This window comes from Triturus cristatus, chromosome 4_1 (assembly GCF_964204655.1).
Source record: "Triturus cristatus chromosome 4_1, aTriCri1.1, whole genome shotgun sequence".
Lineage (NCBI taxonomy): Eukaryota > Metazoa > Chordata > Amphibia > Caudata > Salamandridae > Triturus > Triturus cristatus.
The window spans coordinates 1156066315-1156081106 of record NC_140585.1 but is presented as its reverse complement, the minus strand read 5'-3'; the positions used below and the strand labels follow the sequence as shown (position 1 = coordinate 1156081106).

At 45.3% G+C, this 14792-nt stretch overlaps 2 protein-coding genes across 5 annotated transcripts in view; one reads left to right on the top strand and one right to left on the bottom strand.

Annotated features, from left to right (window-relative positions):
• Positions 1-8007, top strand: part of DDX39A (DExD-box helicase 39A) — a 38369-nt gene extending 30362 nt beyond the window's left edge. For both annotated transcript variants that reach the window (XM_085654304.1, XM_085654305.1), the window contains exons 10-11: positions 2771-2918; positions 7801-8007. In XM_085654304.1, the coding sequence (XP_085510430.1) occupies positions 2771-2918; positions 7801-7817 (165 nt within the window). In that variant the 3' untranslated portion in view covers positions 7818-8007. The remainder of the gene's footprint in view (positions 1-2770; positions 2919-7800) is intronic.
• A 138-nt stretch (positions 8008-8145) lies between these two features.
• Positions 8146-14792, bottom strand: part of ADGRE5 (adhesion G protein-coupled receptor E5) — a 181031-nt gene continuing 174384 nt past the window's right edge. For all 3 annotated transcript variants that reach the window (XM_085654302.1, XM_085654303.1, XM_085654301.1), the window contains 3 exons: positions 12052-12220; positions 10254-10367; positions 8146-9469 (listed from right to left, as the gene is read on the bottom strand). In XM_085654302.1, coding sequence (XP_085510428.1) covers positions 9440-9469; positions 10254-10367; positions 12052-12220 — 313 coding nt within the window. In that variant the 3' untranslated portion in view covers positions 8146-9439. The remainder of the gene's footprint in view (positions 9470-10253; positions 10368-12051; positions 12221-14792) is intronic.

The following is a 14792-nucleotide window of genomic DNA, read 5'->3' as shown; positions in this document are numbered from 1 at the left end:
ACTGAATCTCTCTACCGTTCAGACTGAACTTATGAGACTCAGAGAAGACGTCGGGGTTCTAAACCAGGTCCTGCCCAATCATTACGGCTCAACCTGCCTATGCTTCTCACCCCTCCCAACATAACCTCTGGAAAACTATTCCCCTCATAGTTCCTCTAGGCTGTATTGTGCTAGGAACGATCTCTCACCCTCTGCCACTACGGACCTATGCAACTCTTACCTTCCCAAACCCATGACTCCTACTCACCCCCCCCCCCCCCCCCATTTCTCCCGCATCCCTGGGATTCAGGGTACGAGCAGAATACACCCTCCGCTCCCATCTCAGCCAGACCCCCAACCCAACTTACCACCATACACTTTGGCATTACCGCCAAAGCCAACCCTACGCCCATCTCCTGCATGCTAGTAAACGGCAGCTCAACTGTCCGACACGCAACTGAAATCTGAAACCCTCCTTAGTGAATCCATCGACATTGCCTTCCTTACAGAAACCTGGCTTAACGCCCACCAAACAGCCAATGTACTCACCCCCCCCCCCCCCCCCCCCCCCCCCCCACGCCATCATATCCAAAAACGACCTGGTCTCCCTCTCCAGCATCCTTCCCATTGACTGGTCTGATCACCACCTCATTCTATTCAAGATCAAATCTGCTACCCTCCCCTCCCAAAAACCAACTTCCCATAAAACTGATCAGAAACCTTAACCAAATCCCTCCAGGCGCTAAACTACAAACGCAACTTCTTCTCAACCCCCCCCCCCCCCCAGACGCAAATGAGCTCACTAAACTCTTCAACAAGATCGGCAGTGAGGTCCTTGACCTCCTAGCCCCTCCCAAACTAAAGCAAAGATCCATTCCATCCAAATCCTGGTTTAACCCTGACCTGAACGACGAAAGGTGAGCACTCGGACTGTCTGAAAGATCATGGAGACAGCACCCCTCAGCCGCCCACCTTGCCAGTCTCTGGTCCGCTAGATCATCCTACAAAAAACACATCTTCAGGGAGAAGGCCGCTTTTTTCTGAATACAACTCGATCAAGCTAAAAACCGACAACTATTGACCAAATTGTTCGCAAACCATAACCACCTTAGCCCCCCCCCCCCACTTCCTCGATAAATAGATGTGAGGAAATTGCCAACTTCTCGGATAAAATCGATCACTCCTTCCATCTAACTGAGATCCCAACAAACTCCCCTCTCGTTGCTGACAATACACTAAACGATACACCCGTTCTGACAGTCAACCACAACTACCTTCTAAACTCAAATCCTGCTTTGGCCTTAACAGCCAGTTCCTTAAATGGTTCACCTCTTTTCTCCTACACAGAACACAACAAGTCAACCTGAACGACTGTATCGAACCCCTCTCCAGTCACCCTAGATGTCCCCCAAGGCTCGATTCTCTCCCCTTCACTCTTTAACCTCTTTATGGAACCTCTTGCGCATATCCTGAAACAAACTGGGATGAACTACCACCTCTATGCCAACAACACAACTTTACTACAAGATTAGGTCCCACTCTGATATACTTAATCTCAACCACACCTTAAACAAGATCCAACACTGGTTTCACACCAACCATCTCAAATCAACCCCAAGAAAACTGAAATCATCCTCTTCTCCCCTTAAAACGGACTTCCCATCCAAAACTGGGTCTCTGACCTCAATGCACTCAACTGCTCGCTCTTTGTCCAACTCGGCGAAATCCCTTGGTTTCACTGTTGAGAAATCTTACCCTCAACGACCACAAACTCTGCTAAAGGAGCTCTCTTCACTCAGACACCTGAATAAAATCAAACCCCTCATCCCTCCTGAAGATTTCAAATGGGTCATTCAATCCCTGGTACTCAAACAAAATTGACTATGGTAATGCTGTCCTCACAGGAACCCCCAAAGTCCACCTAGCCCCACTCAGATCTGTGCTCCACCTAGCAGCCAGGCTTATCACTGGCTACAAAAGTTTTGACCACATCTCCCCATCCCTGAAGGCTCTCAACTGGCTTCCAGCTGAAGGTAGATCCTCCTTTAAGACAGCATGGATCACACAAAGCCCTACACCAGAATGCCCTGCTGTACCTTGCAAACCATCTTTAAAAAGCGGGCTGCGCCATATCGATGAGGAGCACAAACTCCCTCCTCATCCCCCCCATATTCAAAAAGAAAACCACTCAAACTCGCTCCTTCTCTGGAAACGCACCGATCATATGGAATGCCCTCCCAAAAAAATTGCGCTGCAACCCAATCTACAGTGCCTTCAAAAAAGACCTGAAACTACACCTAGGCAAATACTGGGGTCCTTTATCAGTCCTCTGACCTTTTCTGACATCACCCTCTTCTCTCCCTCCCCGTCACCCTTCCCCCTCTATCTCCCTATCCTACTGCCTCCTCAGCTGAAGCCTGCCCTCCCCCCCCCCCCATCTACCACTTTACACGTATCTTCCAGCTTTTGTTTTGTATATGTCCACTACCTCAATGAAACGTTTGTTGTTCAATCGTTTATAGCTCAGCCCTGAAGCGTGTTCCCATCACCAGCCACTTTATATGCAAATTTATATGCTTTTGTAGTGACCATGTTATTCAGACCTCACTGAAACGTCTGTTTTTGTTGTATTGTTTATACTGAGTTTTTGATCAACTCTTGGAATCTTGTTTAGGCACCTGTAAAGCACTCTTGATACCTTCGGGTCTAGCCAGCGCTATATGAAACCTGTCAAGTAAATAAAATAAATACTTTGCTTTTAGCACATCAGTGACCAATTTGTCTCTTGCAGGTGGCTCGTGCTGGCCGCTTTGGCACAAAGGGTTTGGCCATCACATTTGTGTCTGATGAAACCGATGCCAAGATCTTAAATGACGTCCAAGATCGTTTTGAAGTAAACGTTGCTGAATTGCCTGAAGAAATTGACATTTCCACTTACAGTATGTATCAGAAGTACATCCTGGGGCATTTGCCACTGCGGTCTGCAAAATATAGTTTGGCAGTCACTAATCCTCCTTGAGCTGTCCTATATATTCTTAATATCTGAACAGTTTTCATGTGGATTTGATTTAAGCATATTTGAAAAGACCGCTGCTGAACAATTATGGAGGTTTTTGGGTGTATTTTTAGGCTCGCCCTGCTAGACTCCAGAAACTTACAAGGGCTTACTTACATCCTGCCCCTTCACCATTGGATGGCTCTGCAATTTGCTCTTTATTTGATGGTTTTCATTTTGCCGACTTTTTGTCGCCCCCTGATGCTTTCTTTTTTTTTGTATCATCTCTAATTGGTTGACTTGTATCATCGGTCTGCTCACTTTTAAGCAATAGCTTTTTCTTTTTGCTTAAGCACTCCACGAGAGTGCATTGTTTTAAGCCTCAACGTATGTGTGCTTGTGTTTGCCCCTGTCAAGTATACCTTTTTCCCCTTGCTATCCTTGTTGGAAGCTCGCAGCTGCTTAATCTATGCCAAACACTGCATCTGACACGCTGAGTTGCTTTCTTGCTGGTGTCCCCGACACCCCAGGTTCTCACTTGTGCTGCTTCCCTGTGCCTACTTTAATTGCTGCTGTATCCACTGCCCAAAAGTCCTTTCATGCTATTTACATTCTTTTTTCACCAATCCATCTCGGAGAGGTAATTCATAAAAAGCTACCTGCATCACTTCGTAAGCATGCATAATGATGCACGTAATCTGTCAAGCCAACATGACATGGCTGCTGTAGGCCCACTGCACCTGTTTAGGTCTCGTGTCTAGCGATGCAGTGCACAGCACTGCTCGCACAGCGAGAGTCCTTTTGTCCAGTGTACGGAAATCGACCCTGGAATTGCACTCTCGTGCGTGTTTTTACTTTCCTGTTCTGTTGGCCTTGGCGTGCGTGTTTGTTCCTTAGACTGCACGCAATTGGCCAAAGGCGGTGTGCATTGCTCTGCCCATGGCCTATTGGTGTCCAGGCGTGTAATAGACACCAATAGGCCATATGGTTTCAATTATTGTGCCCAGACACAGGCGCAATAATTGAAAGCACTTTGCTCGCAGTGGCAAGCTCGCACCACTCGTGGGCTTCCTGCCATGTGGTTTCAGACTGAAGGAGAGGAGTATGTAAAGTTGAGGTAAGACTGATGCCTGCATGACTTTGTGCGTCCCGTGCCGGATGGGGAATGGCACCCAGAAGACCCTCACTGCAGAGTAGCTATACCAACACTGTGCCAGCAGCCCCCTACCACCAGAGGTGTCGCACATCGTGCAGGCACACACCGAGGCAGTAAAACGCCCCAACTCTCACAGGAAACCCTCTTGTTTGTTTACGCCCTGTCTCCTTGTCAGCATGCCTATCCGGATTGGATTTTGTACTAGCTGCGTCACATGGTGGGCTTTATCTGGTGGGGAAGCACTTTAATGGACACACAGGGAGACTGGCATCTGTGCGGCGATATCAGAGCTTTGATCCCCGGTACGTTTGTCACACACGAGCAAATGTTTTTGAGCATATGTTTTTTGTTTATATTTGTGCCACTGTACAGTGCTGAGCATTTTGCGGTCCCGCGATATTTCACTGGACACTGCTAAGCTTTTTGCGGCCCTTTGTTCTCCTGCTGTTTTTTATGCGCATACGCAAGTATCTTTATTTAATTGGATCGATGACGCTGCTCGCTTTGGCTCGGCACATTGGCTCGGCACATATATAGCCCTAGCCATAACAGGCCACATACACTAGCCGGCTCCCTTTTTCATCAAACAGGCACTTTTTGGGCACACACTTACTGCTTGATATGCAGTGACGTAGAAAGGCTGTTCGCTTTATCTTGGACCTACAGTAGTAGGCTATGGCTAATCCAAGTTGGAAGGTTGGTGCCTTTCACGTCTCCTGGAGGCGCATGCTAGAGAATAAGCTGTGAGCTGCAGGGGGCACAGCACAGACCTCTCCAAGCTAATATTTCTCATTTGGTGTCTGCTACACCTCTTCCGTGTGTGGCTACATTTCTGTCCGGTGGTGGCGGAGGGGAGGCGGACACTTGGCTCCAAATAGAGGAAATTCTCTGAATCTCTAGTCTAAGTTCAGGCATTCCAGGAGCATATTCCATCCGTGTTGGCAGCAACTGATTGGGGGAGACGACTTTGGGTGCCTGACAACGCGTGCATGTCCGAATAGCCTTTTATATTTCAATCTGTTGAGGGAGTATAATGGGGACATCCTTATAGACTGCAAAGTCAACCGGTTGTGAAACTGCTGCTGTCCTCCCTTTGTGCCCAAGGTTTTCCAGCTGGATGCGTGCGGAGGGGGCAAATGGCCTACTTTGACCGTCTAAGGCAGTACGGTTATTGGACATGGCACACGGGATAAATTTCAGTGTTCTTTCTATCCTTTGCTTGTCTCTGCTTCTTTTCTCAGTTACTTCTAGTCTTCTTTAGGGTCTCCACCCTTTTCTTAATTATGGCTGCTCTGCACTTCAGCTCTACCACAATCTCACAGGAGTCTCTCGGCTTACTTTTCAGGAGTACCACTTTCAAGCATACCCTTTTGAACATATTCCTGATCGTGCCGTACTTGTTTGACCTCTCCTTCCTGCCTATTTTTTTTATAATTCTCCACTTTCCAACTGAGCCGGCCAGAGTAATCCTGAGTAATGTTGGTACTTTCACATTACTCCACGCAAAATTGCTATCATTTTGTGGAATTACACTACAGAAAACAGTTACGCCCACCCGCACTCTCCGCCTCTCTGGTCACAAGAGGTAGTCAGAAAATTTTGTTAAGTGCCCCATGTATCTAAATCCTCGCTGGGTCATGAGCGTGTTGACCCATTTTGGTTTAGTGCCTCTTGCCTGTCAGCCCCTCTGTTCATTGAGTGCTGATCTATTGCCCTTTCATTTTGACTCGTAGTTCGCCTTTTGCCCTTCCTGTATTCTCCCTTGCACACTCCTGCATATGTCCGAGCATAGCCTGCCTTCTCACTTTGGGTTCAAGTGCCCTTGCATGATTGTAGTTTGTCCCTTCTGTGTGTGACTGGCGTGTGCAGCCCTGTTTCTTAGAATGTGCTCTTTTCCAGGTTGTCTTTAAATGTCAATAGCTCAAACTGGATGTATACTTCAAGCATTTGCAATGCAATGGGTCTCGCATTTACACGAGTTTGAGCTATTGACATTGCAAAGAACAATGTCTTTTATTTTTGTTTTCAAAATATAAATAAATGCCATTGTCATTTACAATGCCAATAGCTTATAAACTCGCATAAATGCGAGACCTATTGCATTGCAAATGCTTGTTTAATTGGTCATGCTGCACAGCATCTGGCCTATGCTATACATTAACGAGACCCTGGCAAAGCCAATGAGTCCCAAAGGTGAGACTTTCCCCAAAGGTGAGACTTGCCTACAACGACCGAATTTTAGGTGTGAGCTGGTGTTCTATAAATATAAACCAGTGCCTTGGTTAGCTCCTCACACATTTTACATCCGGGGGGGGGGGGGGTGAAAAGCATTATGGACTGGTTTTAAATGGCGCTGTGATCCGTGCAGGCAGTGACGACTCGCCCTAATTCTCAAAAGTAATGCATTTCAATATAGCCATCATAGCCCGCTGCTGTATTTAGAATATCAATTTATGTATGGTGCTCAATGCTATTTCAGTGTCTGAATCTCATAACCCACTGCTATGACCTAGCAACATTTGTTAACAAAACTGGTTACCCACCATTGTGATGTCAAATGCCTTCCAGGCCACGCTGACTGGCAGCTCTGCTTTAAACTGAAGTAGAAAGCACAGCTGCTGGAGGGGGAAGGAATGTACAGTTGGTGGGGGTGTTGGTCAAGGATGTTTGATAAACGTTTTTCCCCCCCTACCTTTGGGAAAGGTGGGGGAAATATGTTATGAATGCCCACTCCTACATTGTGTAGGACGTTTACTAGCTGAGGCAGGTGATTTGGAGGTGGGGGTACATAATTATAGATGGGTAAAAAGTGAAGTACATGCAGTCATGTTTTTCTCCGATGGGGTTCTGAGTGGCAGACACCTAAAGCTTCACTCTGGTCTGTCCTTCTGAATCCCCCTTCGAAAATATCCCCATAATTAGCCCTTAGTCTACAAATCTATATATTTTATTTATGAAGGTAAATGTAGGAACATATGTGGTACTGGAAACTCCTGCGCCGTACTGCCACTTCTGAATGCTGCGCTCTTCACATTTCTCAGGGGGGCGCATCTCTAGAAAGTTTGTTATAAGCATGAACTCCCAGTGTTTAAAGTAGTTACCCAGATAATTGACGGGTGTGGTATTTCCTTTTTGATTGAGATGGTAGTGTGTGACTGAGCATGCTGGCACTACGTAAGTGAATAGTGTTTTCAGCTGTTCTCTTGAGTCTAGCCTTCTGTTTGAAAGGGCTGTGTTCTTCCCTGTGGCTTATTGTCGGGCATCTGTGGGTTAGACATCTAATTCTGCCTGGTGAGCCTGCTCTGAAGTTAGAGGTAGGGGCACTCGGCTGCTGGACTGAATTGAGTGTTGCTAGAAGAAGTTGCGAGTTTGTGAATTGATGCAAGAGTGGGGTGTGTACCAGTATCTGGTTGCTGCATTGTGGATCCTTAATAGCAGTGGGTGCTCATGATTGCACAGATTGGCTTGTGTGTGTGTGTGTGTGTACACACACACACGCGCGCGAGTGGGAGGTTACGGTTGGCTGAGGTACTCCTGGTGTTGCCTAGCAGTGCAGTATTGATCTGGATTCTGGACTGTGCGAGTTTGTGTATTGTGAATGCTTGACTGGGGTTTTGCAACATCTCATTAGGATTTTCTTCACATAACTGTCTTCTCCTTCTCTCAACAGTTGAGCAAAGCCGATAACCCTGAACTGTGTGGAGACAACGCAGAGGCTCTGTCAAAGGGAACCCCAGCAGGCTGGCGACACTGTCTTGTATTTTGTATTTGCAGCTTTTTTTTTCATCTGTTTTTCTAAACCAGCGCGGGTACATTTTTATGGTCTGTTTTTAGATTGTGTAAAAAAAAAAAACAAATTAAATTTTATTACAAAACAGTATGCGCGTTTTAAATTTCCTGGAGGTAACTAGTAATGCTGAACATGATTTTTATTTCTTTGCTCTAATCGAAGCTGGCAATAGTCTGTTATGCATGTGTGTGATCTTGGTATTCCAAGAAAGAATTGACCAGGTTCAACATGTGACAACGTCTTTAATTTAAAGTACAAAACGTATAAAAACATGAGTCGCCAGACAGGCTCCTGAAAGTTTGAGAGGAGAATAAAGTTGTATATTTACATTCGAGAAGTCCAGAGGGTCACATGTCTGGTAGACTGATTAGTTACTCCTTCAAGCAGGTCATTAAGTGCTGAACAAGTTTAACGCTTCCCCTTCAGTCCTGCAGAGGTTCGCGGCATCTGGGGAGGGTATGTACATCACTTGTGCAGGAAGTCTGAAATCGAATTTGTGAGATCAAGAACACTTCAATGTTGCTAATAACGCTTCCACACTAGGTTTGTCTGGCGAATGCCTGGTCCTGCTTGTTAAATGGCGTGCGTCATTTCGCGTTCTGAAGTATTTGGCTTCCCTCATGAAGTTTCCCGTCATGTAGGCCTTTGGGGTAAACTCATTTTCTCCCTCTAGAGACTGCAATTTCTGGAATAATTTAGGTGCTAAATTAGCTTCTGTGACCTTTCCTAGAAAGGTGGTGTCGGAGATCGGTGAGCAGCTGGAATTGGAAATTTGTTCTTGTGCAGGGTCTCGTACCTTAGGTAATCTATATACAAACAGCAAAAAAGTATTTTCAAGACAGTAGGAACTCCCGTTAGCACAAGTGACTTCAGTTCGTTCTGAGCTGGTCTCCTTGGTGTTCCCATTGGAGACTCACCTTATGTAACCATTAGCACCATAGCTGATTATTACATTCAGAGAGCACAGCAACCTTCTAGGCTTAAATCTGATAGCTGTGCAGGACCTCAACAATCCTTCTGGAACAGATGCTTACATTTGTAACTGCTGGTTGGCCAGAAATACAATGCAACTTGAGGATGAAGTGGCGCTTTCGACTTTGAGACATTAAGTGACACGGTCTCTATAAATGTTCCATGGTGTTTGTTATGGTGACTAGCTCCTGCTTGTCCGCTGCTTATTGTGGTTACATGATGCTGGCTCTTGTCTGAATTGCCTGCGCAAGTCCAGTCTTGGGTGATTTCTTGGCTTTTCGCTTCATTCTGGACAATTTCCAATAGGCACTGGTGCCATTCCCACCTCCCGATCTTAAAACAATCTCGTTTTGGCTCTGGGGAGTTCTGACACGCGCTGATCTGTAGGATTTGGCACTTATTTAAGGCTGATTTTCTTTGAGGAGCACCCAATGGAAATATTTTTGGTCCATGGCTGGTTGATGGTGGGGTGCTACGGGGAGAAACAACCATTTCAGAAGTGCCAAGTTCTTGTATCTGAGCAGTTGGTTCCTTTGTCCGCCACAGGTTACATTCCAGATTCTTTAGCCCGGAGAGCCTGAAAGAAAAGTGAAAAATTAGTCATTCCAATCCATTGCCTGCCAAATACCTAGAAAATGAGTGCAAGACGCTAGTCTGCGTGAACAGGCCTTTTGTAAAATGGTAGCTCTCTACTGCAGTTACCAAGCTTCCCTGTCCTTGGAGCAACCTGTGTGCCCAAAGCTTAGACCTTGTATGAATGTAGTCCATGTCTGGTTGGAGAATATATTGATAACTCTTGAAGGTTGGCAGGCGTTGTGACACCCTGAACGTGGAACACTCGAGTGATGGTGGTTGCCTAAAAAAACAAAAGCTTGGCAATTTGGGCAGCCATCTGCTGAAGGGACATGTGAGAAGGAAGACAGACCTGGGCGAATCTTGTGATGGATAGCCCATCCCAGGCTGCAAAACCAGGACATGAAAAACAAGAGAATTGCTGGAAGAGACTTTTACAGATCCTGCAGGGGCTGAATGAGTGCTTCCACTGTGGGTCCTTGAGGTGGGGGCGAGTAACGGGGATGCTGCAAGCTAGCAATCTTTCTGTGGTTTATTGCGCTGCATTGTCCCCATCAACCGTTTCTTGAGTTCCCGGTAAATAAGAATGAGATGCAATCTTCCACATGAGGTATACAGAGATGGTAAGGGATTACACTGCCATCTCTAAGATTATTCTCTAGCCTAATCAGTTCATCCTGTGCTTCCCTGCTCCTATATATGAAGCTGACCGCAAGAGACGACTTGAGACCTTGAGTTTTGACCTGCTGTGTATTAGTGCTGTACTCTACCTTACAAGGAATACTCACCCTGGACTGCGATGAGGAAGAAGAAAAGGCACCGGTGCTGGAGAATTTATCGTAGGTACTGGGCGTCTTCAGATTGATGGCGGCACAGAACCAGCGTTTGTACTCTTCTCTGACCTGTGCAAAAGAGATCACACAATGGGCATTAAGTAAACCCTAAAGTTGCACCTGGCATTGCCAGCCTTACAAAGTAAAAGTACTTTTGGAAGTTTGCTAGTCAGTTAAGGGCTGTGCTGACTGAAGGTAGGTGTGAAACTGGAGGGGGAGGAGTGCTGCCATTTGTGTGTATAAAGAAATGTATATAGAGGCTGGTTTTATTTTTTGTATTGACGTTGGCAGGCTGTTTTTTGATACTGTGGTAAAGATACACCTCTCATGCGGTGACTATGCTATGGTATTGCAACATCTACCCCAGCTTGAGAAATCAAAACCTAGAATGATGGCAATTAAGCTTGGTGCTATTTATTAAGGTGCCAACACCGCCACCTTGGTGTGAATAAACTGCACGACGAAGTAGTACAGCTTAATACAAATCCCCTATAGCACCCAAGCACAGTCCCATTAGTATCTTGAACATTGAATCTGTTAAGCCTTCATTGGTCGATTAAGGTCCCATCATGAAGGTTTTTTGATACCGTGGTGGTGGTTCATGGACTGAGGGATATGCAAGTCAGTGCTGGGAAGCTGTGCATGCATAGGTTGGCTGCCTTTGGAGGTGGTATAATATGAATGTTGCTCCAGAAACAACTTGTTGGCGTTTGGTTGTGGAGAATCTGACTAGACCATGCAAGGAGGAATGGGTGCCTGGGATTTGATGCCTTTAGCTTACAGGCAAAACGGCGCCATCCCACTTCACATTTATGCAGATAACGGTGAAGAGGATATTAGTGGGCGAAATGTACATTTTGTTTTGCTTAATTATGCAATATTTCTGTAATTATGTGAATTTTCACGCAATGCATCTTACTTTTCACTGTTTTTATGTGAAATGTGCCCATGCCCAAAATTGATGCGAGGCGCAGTGCTTGCTAAAATAGCAAACAAGAGGCTCTTTCTGTGTTGTGTAGGCGCTCTTGTTATAGGTTTTTTCTGAGCATCCCCAATTACGCAATATGGTGTTTTTTGTGTAGAATTTCGTGGAATTAGTAATACTCCAAATTAAGTGAGCTAGAAATGTCACCAAGGCCTAGTTACAAGACCGAGCTGAAGTGGACGTTTTGCATTCTCAAGTCCTTTCACTCGACACGAGCTGGCTGACCGTATTTGGATATAAACTCTGACATTCTCACAGGGCGATCAGTGGGGTAATTGTAATCCACCAGCTTTCCGAATGTTTCTAACAAAGACCTTGTAAGAATGTGCTGTCAGCAAAGTGCAGCTTTTCTGCTTGTGGGATCTAGTAGACGAAGCCCGGCATAAAACACCTAGTTTCTACAATCTTAGTTCAAATTCAAAACTACCAGTTCTACAAACTGGTGCGTATTTCAGGCCTCCTGATCTGTAAATAAACTGGTTGTTTTCCGTAAACAAAAAGGTCTTTGAATGTGAAAGTCCCATCTTCACAGTTTCAGCGAATGTGACTTGAAAGGGGAAAAGATGATCTGTTTTCCAGTTATACCGCTTACTCATTCTTTAAGACCTGCATGTGTTTTATGGGCAAACTGCACCTTGTGTGATATTTTTTTAAATTATTATAATAAATAAAAACGCTGTGTGACTGCCAATGCTGCTACTAATCCACGGTGAGCTGGAGCAGCATTTGAACTCGGTCATGCTGGTGCCACCCATAAGCCCTGCTCACCTGCTTCTTCATCAAACAGTGCAGCATGAAGATGAACGCCCCCTGTAAGCAGTTGAGGATGGTGAACAGGTAGGATATGACCAAGGTGTGTTGGTTAAACTGGAAGATGCCAACTATCCAGGTGCAGCCCAAGAGGCAGAGCTGTGCGATTGCAGTGATGGTGAAGATCCTGTGGAAAGGAGAGACTATATTAAGCAAGGCCTGGGAAGTTGGGTACCCACTACATCCCAATGAAGAGATCTGTCCATGTACAACCAAGTCTGTATCTGATCCTTTCCAACCTTGAGGTACTAAAGAACATTTTAACGAACTACAATGTTTGCCCTTGCAAACGTGACCTGAGTAGTAGACAACTAAGACCTGCCTCAGGGTTGTGAATAGATGGTAGAAACTGGTTGAAACAAAACAAACTCTCTCGTCTTTCAGGGCATAGCTCGTGGCATACTGTAGCAAGGATGACAGGATGCTGAAGAGGTGTGCGAAGTGGTACCCCAAGATTTGAGCTGAGAAATTCCACCTTGTCAGACATCAATCTATTCATGGGGCCTTCAATATGTATTAAGGACCCAAACCACCTTGATAATACAACAGAGTAGACTCATTTATGTAGTAAGGATAGCCAAATTATGCAGCCTAATGATGTAATATCTATTTCGTTATTTTGTCACAAACAATGCTGTCAGGGCAAAGCTGCACTTTTAGTATCAGTTTAACAACTAAATATAGCAATACGATACTTGAAGGTCCCAAGTTAACCTGAACCATGGGTCGTGCTTTTTCTTTTGTTATTAATTTGATCTGTTGGAACTAGAAGCTATATTTTTTTGTGTGAAATCTGCAAATAATGCTGACAATGGTTTGTGCCAATTGCAACATCTAAAATTCTGCCTAAAACGCTATGGCCCCAGAATTCCAGTGGCTATTACCATTTGGGCCCTGTTAACACTGCATAGGCCTTAAGCTTTTCTTAGAGTCCTATATTTGGGATTTCATCTCCAGCAGCTCCTTATTTTACAAACCGGTTTCCTTTTTGAACCTCTATCTCCAATGCGGAAATAACGAGGCGTTGTTCATTTTGCTCAAAGCACCTAATGTGGCAGCTGAACCATGCCCACCCATGTGCAGGAGTGGGATGCTACAGGGGTGCTCACTTGTGCAAAATACATCATGGAGTCGTACCTGCCTCAGATATTCAATCCCCTCTTTATGAAGCCATTGGCCAATCTGAAGGTGATCTTTAAATATAGAGAACGCCAGTATCGCCAACCCTTGTAAGAACATAAAAGGAGTACATTGGACAGCTGGCATTATATGCGGAACAGTTTCTTGCGCCATCACCATTCAGGGTTTGGGTGGGGGCACTGAAATACCCTAAGCAGTATCTGAAAATAATTGCAGCTGTTCTTTGATAAACAATAGCTGTTTGCATGCTCCTTGACCTCAAAACGGGCTAGAACAGCGACCTCTTGATGGAAGACTCGAAGAGTGAGCTAGGACCTCTGTATATGCCCTGGAAAGGATCAGTTAGAATTGTCATCACAGAATATGACTCGCAGAGTGCTACCAGATCAAGGTATTGCTTCAATTACTTACTGGTAATTGCATTACACCTACTCGCTTGCTTTAAATTGGAACAAATGATGCTTCCCTGCCTCAATCGGACACCACTTGCAGGTGCTCTCTTTGAACAAACGCTGCTCCACTTTTATGTAAATAAGCTCGGTACCAAGAAACAAAACTGTTGCTCTGTACCGGGAGGTTGTCTGAATTAAAGCGAGGCAGGACTAGGAGTAATGCAAATACTGGCAAGTGTGATAAATTGGCCTGGTATATGCTGTCCACTAGTTATAGTGGGCACCTTGCACCAGTCCAAACAACCCTTATTGATGGGTTTAAAGACCACCTTTATTGAAAGCCATCCTAGTGGTAGCTATGGAGAGCAGCCTTGAGGCTGTCTTAAAGGAGTGTAAAGCAGCTTGGTTTACCAGATTATAACCTCTTGGATTACTAAATGAAAGGAGAACCACACAAGGTGTATGTGTATATATATATATATATATATATATATATATATATATATAAAAATATGTATTTATTTCTAAACACTCTACTAATCCCTTTTTGAGATTAGAGAGCCAGGCACACAATAAAACAGTTCTAAAACGACAGTAAATAACACAATATACAATGGGCCCTAGGGGTGGACCAAACCATATATTAATAAAGTGGTATAAGAACCACGATTTGACTAGACACTGCCTAGAGCATGTAGAATCGCTGGGACCGCAAGGAACCACCCAAGGTAGTGACACAGGAGACCCACGGGTGACTCGTGTAGTGTGAGAACACAGGCGCGAGCCCCGTACAATCCTATGGGACAGTCGCGGTTGAAATTTTAGAAGTTAAGGACACTTAGGAGAGGACTTTGAGCAAACCCCTTTAGACTTACAGGGGTTCTAGGGCCAGCGCCCACAGGAGCACTGTAGTACTAGAGTTACTTCACCCAGGGAAGCCGGGTGCATAGGTGTCAAATGGTGTTGGGCATCGTCGTGGATTTCAGTGGCGATCTGCTGCAAAGTGCTACTGCCGGGAAGGAGAGAAGTGTCCGGTGTGATCCAAGCCTGGATCGAAGATCAGAAGAACCTGAAAGCAGAGGGGACAGAGTCTGGGTCACTTGCCAGTGACCAGGGGCACGATAGGCGAATGCCCACCGATGGGTGTTTCAGGTTCGAAGAGGTGAA